Consider the following 7,041-nt stretch of genomic DNA (forward strand, 5'->3'; position numbering starts at 1 on the left):
CCAGTCCACCGGCCTCTGGTTCCAAAGTGTCCATCGGGCCTCTGGTTCCAAACAATACTTAGAATATTTTTCAATAAGCATGACCAGAGCTCCTTTGGTCTTTCTACCAGAGCTTTTGGTTGGTCGACCAGAGCCTCTGGTTCCTCAACAAGAGCTTCTAGTTGTACTTATGAAGACCAACCAGAGCCCCTCTAGTTTGTTTTATAGAAACTTCTAAGTGTAGAGACTCTTTTGAAATATCATTTTAAAACTATGAATAAAGCATTAAGCTTGTTTAAAAAAAAAATAAAAAGCTTATTTTCAAACTAATAATTTATAAAAGATTTTRCATCATTTTTAAATCAACATCCAGAATCCTCTGGTTCTATTATGAGGGTCAATCAGAGCCCCTCTGGTTCCTTGCAAGGTACAACCAGAGCTCCTCTGTTTCCTCATAATCAATGCTTTTATCCAAAGCATATTACTCACAACCAACGGTCATGAAACATATTATCTCCAATCCCATAACATCATTACCACCATTTCTACTAAAGACAACATCTCTAAATCCTCAAATCACCAAGAAATGAGAACTTAAATCTGTTGTAACTTTAATAGATATCATAATAAGAGTTAGGCCACRCAGACAACGACCAACCTTATATCCTCCCAATAATTCCCTTTTTATGATGTTCCACCCTTATATCCTCCCATTAATTCATATGAAGTAGTTCATCCAAAGACAAACCWCAGTCATATATGTCAGAGTGAACCTGTTCATAATTCCCAAACCAAATCATGGTTTCAACATAGGTTTATACTCAAAACTTTCTATTCTCAAGAACAACCTGTTCTCCCAAACAGTTTAAAACTCTGTTTTTCTGTAAAATTCTTTCAAACTGTTTAAAAACCCAGATACTGTTTAATTCTTTCCAAAACAATCCCAAAAATAGATTCGAACAACAACTTCTCAAATGCTGTTGAAGAACACAACTTTGTTTCATATTTATCTAGAAACATATTCCAAAACAATAACATCATAAAAACTGTTAAAGACAATTTATCATSWTAACCTCAAAACCAATATCAAAACTCAACAGTTGATACACAAATATATGAGGAATTTAGTTTCAAAACCACTCACCTTATCAAACAAATTTCTTGATGATAATCACACAAGCTTTACTCTAACACAGAATCTTCAAGTTCTTTTGAAGCAACAATTCTTGAAGAACACCTTATCTCACACACACGGGTTCTTTTTCTAAAAGAATGACAGTGATAAGGATAACCTTATCCAAACTTTTCTTTAAATATCCTCACCAAGGCGGTGGAGGATTTCAATAATATAAAATTGGATACGACGGTGTGGATTTTATTATTTAAAAACCTATTTGCTTCATTACTATTCATTTTATCCAAACATGTATGTACTTATTTCATGCATCATGTATTGTTGCCACATTCACGCATACCATCATATAATTTATCAAATAATCATGTAAAATTTACCTTGACCTAGGTTATCTGAAACCAGGTTATAACATAAGATTGAAGCTGTATAAAAATGGGATGCACTGAGAACTCCTTCTGAAGTTCGTAGTTTGCTAGGGTTAGCAGGCTACTATCGTAAGTTTATTTAGGATTTCTCAAGAATCACAGCACCATTGACTAAGCTGACTCGAAAGAACTTCAAATTTCAATGGGAAGCAGATCAACAAAGAGCTTTCTAGTTACTGAAAGATCGTCTTTGCAGTGCTCCAGTGTTGTCATTGCCTAAGGGATCTGAAGATTTCATGGTCTATAGTGACGCTTCAAAGTTAGGTTTTGGTTGCGTATTCATGCAGAGGGGAAAAGTGATTTCTTACACATCCAGGTGCTTGAAGGATTATGAAAAGTAGTATCCAACACAAGACATGGAGCTTGTAGCCGTAGTTTTTGCTCTGAATATTTGGAGGCATTTTTTGTTGGGAACAAAATGTCAGATCTTTACAGATCTAAAGAGTCTCCAACATCTGTTTAGTCAAAAAGAATTAAACATGCGGCAACGACGATGTATTGAGCTAGTAAATGATTATGACATTGAGATTCTCTACCATCCAGGGAAAGCCAACGTGGTAGCAGACGCTTTGAGCATAAAAGAGAAAGGTGGTACGATTAAGGCAGTAGCAATGAGAATGAACCCATTGCCAGATCTCCATAGTGAAGTTGTAAATTGTCAAGAAGAAGCAATGCAAGAGAATAATTTCAAATTTGAAAGAATAGGTAAAATGATTTCCATCCTGGAAAAGAACGATAAGGGAATTTTATGTTTCCAGGGGCGGATCTGGTTACCGCGCTACAGGAATATTCGGGAGACTATTTTGGATGAAATCCACAAATCCTGGTATTCTATTCGTCCTAGCACCAATAAAATGTATAAAGATTTAAAACTTATCTATTGCGGCCTAGATTGAAGAAAGACATAACAAGGTATGTTGAGCGATGTATAATGTGTCTGTAAGTAAAAGTTGAACATCAGAGACCATACGGGAATCTGCAGTCTCTGGAGATCCTTGTATAGAAATGAGATCATATTACGATGGATTTCATAATGAAATTACCACGAACTCTAAAGGGATATGATGCAATATGGGTGATTGTAGACCGTTTATCAAAATCTGCGCACTTTCTACCGATAAAGGAGAATTATCCATTATAAAGGTTGGCAAGGATTTACATCGAAGAGATTGTAACCATACACGGGGTTCCGTTATTTATCATTTCAGACTGGGATGGTCAATTTACCTCTAAATTCTGGGAGAGTTTTTAGAAAGCTTTGGATTCTCAATCTCGGCTGAGTACGGCGTATCATTTGCAAACTGACGGGCAGAGTGAAAGAATGATCCAAACTCTCCAAGACATGTTAAGAGCGTGTGTTATCAACTTCGAGGGATCATGGGAAGATAATCTTCCATTGATTGAATTTTCCTATAAGAACAATTATCATTCTAGCATCCAAGCGACACCGTATGAAGTTTTGGATGATCGTAAGTGCAGAACATCGTTATGTTGGAATGAGGTGGGTGAAAGGCAATTAATAGATCCAATTTTTTTTTTCAAGTTACTTCAGAGAAGATTGAAAAGATTAGAGAGAGTTAAAAGAGCTCAGGACCGTCAAAAGAGCTATGCCAACAGACGCGGTAAGCAAATTGAATTCTTAGGGAGAGATTATGTGAAGCTGAAAGTCTCTCCATGGAAAGGGGTAGTCAGATTCGGTAAGAGAGGTAAGCTTAGTGCTAGATATATCGGGCCATTCAGAATCTGCAAGTGAATCAGAATGGTTGCATATCAGTTAGAGCTACAAGAGGAGCTTAGTTCGATTCAACTTTGAATTTTTCAAAATTTTGGCACTTTGTGCACTTTTTGTTGAACGCATACACCTGCCCCTATGGGACATTTTTGGTGTTTTAGATCTAAACATGGCATCTAAGCTTTTGTCACTCTGTGCACTTTTGTTGTTTTGATCATTTTAGCCATGATGGCACCCTCCCCCAAACTCAAAGTTTACAATGTCCCCATTGGAAGTATATAGAGTGAGAGAGTGTTTATGCTTTGGTTACAAGTGTCTTTTTTTTATTAACTTGGATATCCAACCCGCTATGCGAGCTGACTAATCCCAGGGCGACCACCTGCTTTGCAAATAGCCTGGAGTCACCGCATTTGAACCTCCGTGGCCACAAGGGGATTTATATACCTCCTTGGATTTGAACCTGGGACCTCCTGGTACTTTTGACCTTTGGATCCAAGCTCAAACCAATCAGGCACCACCCTTATGGTTGGTTACAAGTGTCTTAAATATGGAGAAAATAACAAAGGCCTATATCCTCTCTTATATGTGTAAATGATGTGGATCAAAATGCGTTCTCAAGCAAAGTAATGTTAGTTCTAGCAAGAACTACATAATTAGGACACTAGCTAGACTACATAAGTTAATTTGGCTACACATGCATATCAACATTACCAACATATCTGCTTCTTGCAAAAAAAACCTAAAAAGTGTGTAAAAACAATCCCAGACTAAAAAATTTAAAATAAACAAACAATGGAGCTAAAAGGAAAATGATGAAACCTATCCTACTCCTTATGAGTAGGTGTGGCCGAAGTTGTGAATCCATCCATCAACTTCTTGCATTCATCCTTGACCTTGGCATTTTCTCTAAAGAGCCTAGAGTTCTCCTCTTTGAGAGCTCTCATCTTTTTCCCCATCTTCCTTGACTTTTCCATTTGTTTTGGCTTCCAACTCAGCCTTCATCACCTTGATCTCCTCTTGTCTTCTTCTCAGCAGTCTTCACCTTATTTGATACATCAGTCTTTAGATTGTCAAACTTATCCAAGAATTCATTCCTTTGCTCTAAAAGGTTGTCCATTAGGCTGCTGTTTTGGGCCAAAAGATCTTGCATGAGGGTCATCATATCATTTTCTGCCATCCATTTGTCTTTATTGTATCTCAATCTTGACGTTATCTTCATGTCTATCTTCCACTTTTCTCCCTGCTCCTTCACCATTTTGTTCTTCACAATATTGAGGAACACCATCCTCAATCAGCATTTTTGTGATCAAACAAGGGAAATACAACTTTCTCCTATTCCCCCTCGCACATGTTCTTATACTCTTCTCTATGATCCTGCCCAGATTTATGGTCGTGCCTATAATCAAACAATAAAACAAAAGTATATTATCCACAAAAATAGAGCTATCATGAGTTGTTGGAGCAATAGATTGCCTTAGAAAATTTATCCACACATTTGCATTGTTCGTGAGGTTGAATGCCTTGAAAGTTCTGATCATGAAGTTTGAGTTCTCTTCCCATTCTGCCCTAGGTTTTCCTAATGCCTCAACCATCTCAATTAAGTCGTTCATGGTGGCATTGTTCAACAACTTGGAGTAGTCAGTCTTCTTGGAGAGGGGGGTGAGTCCATAGAGTTTGTTGAGTCCCTTTGATGTGAAGGTTATAGTGACACCCCTAATCTTGATCTTTGAATTGTAGTTGCTAACAGTCCAACATAAAATTCCTTTATAAGTGTCAAATTATAGGAAATGGGGACCTCACACATCTTGGTCATACCATGTGCTTCAATTACCTATCTAATGAAATAGAACTCTCTTATGCTCTGCCTATCAAATCCTTTATCAGGCAGACTGTGATAACCGGGTCCTGGTTATGCACCTGAGGTAATTGTTATGCGATTACCTGATTATATGATCACGTGAATATTTGATTAATTGTTATAATTGATCATGTTGATACATGCTTACATGAAATTTATATGTGAGTATGTGTAAATATTTTTCATGCATGGGAAGTATGTAGTATGTATTATGCATGAAAAGTTATATGTATGAATGAGTATCCATGGTTTATATGGTTGGTGTGTGCATATTGTTATTATGCATGCATGGGAGTATGATAAAGGAGTTTTATATGCATTTCTTCAACCGCCTTCCCTTTATGGGAAGCCTATAAAAAATGTTCAAGTTGGAAGGAATGGTTTTTCTGGCTATTTTCAGAAAGTTAAGAAAAGAGTAAATCTCTATGTGAATTCTTATTGTTTTTGGAAACTAAAGATTTGGGAATCAAAAGTAGAAGATGATTTTCATCTGCTGTTCATTACTTCTATCAAATTCAAAGTCTAAGGTGAGTTTTACTACATACAAAAACATATTTGAACCTATTTTTATTACTGATTTTGCATAAATTATACTGTTGTTTTATGAATGTTAAATTTGTGTTCTTGATGCATTCATTGACTGGTAAAGAGATTTTAATCGGACAAGTGCTATCCGATGAAAGCTCCTCACCGGCTAAGCCTTGGTCGGTGAATTGTTTGGTGACTTTAAGTTTTGACCAATAAAGTCCCTTATCAGACATAGCCTTGTTCGATAAGGACTTTTCACCGGACATTGTATTATCTAGTTAGTTACTCTTTGCTCATTGTATTGTATGGATTTAATGTTTGATGTAGTTAAGTGTTGATTGGTTTGGTTTGGCTATCGGATAAGCCTTGTCTAGTGAAGATGCTCATCAAACAAAGCTTTAAAATCGTTTAAATTATATTGCTAAGTATTGACCGGTGAGAATTGTATCCGAACATTGTGTTGTCTGATGAGGGTGTATCCGGACAGGGTATAATCAATAAGCATGTTTGACCTTTCAAGTGTTGTCCGGATAGAGTTGTCCGGGTAGTGATTTTCGGATATAGTTGAACGATGAGGAGGGTTTCATCGGCCATAGTGTTGGCCGATGAAGTGGAATTTGCGCAAAACTTGTGTTATTTAATGATGGTATTTTACAAATGTTGCTTAAACAATTTTAAACTGTTTTATATTGTGAATAGGGTATTTTGTATATTTTAAATGAGATTTATGAACCGATAAAAGATACTGATGTTTTCATTCAAGACGTGTGTGACAAAATTCTGTTTTGAAAGAAATATTGATTTGAGAAATGTTCCCTCCAGACGTGGTGATGTAAGTCTGTTCTGATATGGAACTAGGTTTCTTCCAGACGTGGTGACATAAGTCTGTTCTGGTATGAAACCCTGTTTTGGATGTTTCTTCCAGACGTGGTGACGTAAGTGTCTTCTGGCATGGACTATGTTTTAACTGTTTCTTCAGGACATATGTGACATAAGTCTATTCTAATATGAATGTGTTTTGAAGAGGAAACAAGGGTGGCATATCAAGGAGAGGTGTACCATGGGATAAGGGTGACATATTAAAGAGAAGTGTACATATGGATGTAAGGGTGGCATTTGTTGTTGTGTTAATTATTGTAACCCTTGTTATTATTTTCATAAGGTACTATAACTCTAAATCAACATTTTTCTATGACTTGATGACTTAGAAATATTATTTTTATTGAAATAATAACATTGATGTCATTAAGAAGGAGAAAACGGCTTATAGCCAGAGGCATTAATTGTCGTGATTCAACTTGTGCTTTATAAATAGCTTCGCCTTTTGTTGTTCAAATGATTCTGAATTAACATATTTTGAGTATTTCAAAGGGTAGTGATTTGA

At 36.4% G+C, this 7,041-nt stretch overlaps 1 protein-coding gene across 1 annotated transcript; it reads left to right on the forward strand.

The window, feature by feature from the left end:
* The first annotated feature begins 2,018 nt into the window (after positions 1–2,018).
* LOC112502977 lies at positions 2,019–2,435 on the forward strand. The gene has a single exon (XM_025107022.1). It carries the CDS (start codon positions 2,019–2,021, stop codon positions 2,433–2,435), a length of 417 nt encoding a protein of 138 aa, XP_024962790.1.
* The last annotated feature ends 4,606 nt before the right edge of the window (positions 2,436–7,041 follow it).

The sequence above is a fragment of the Cynara cardunculus genome, unplaced genomic scaffold (genome assembly GCF_001531365.2).
Source record: "Cynara cardunculus var. scolymus isolate 2C unplaced genomic scaffold, CcrdV1 Un_Scaffold_2280, whole genome shotgun sequence".
NCBI classification, from domain to species: domain Eukaryota; kingdom Viridiplantae; phylum Streptophyta; class Magnoliopsida; order Asterales; family Asteraceae; genus Cynara; species Cynara cardunculus.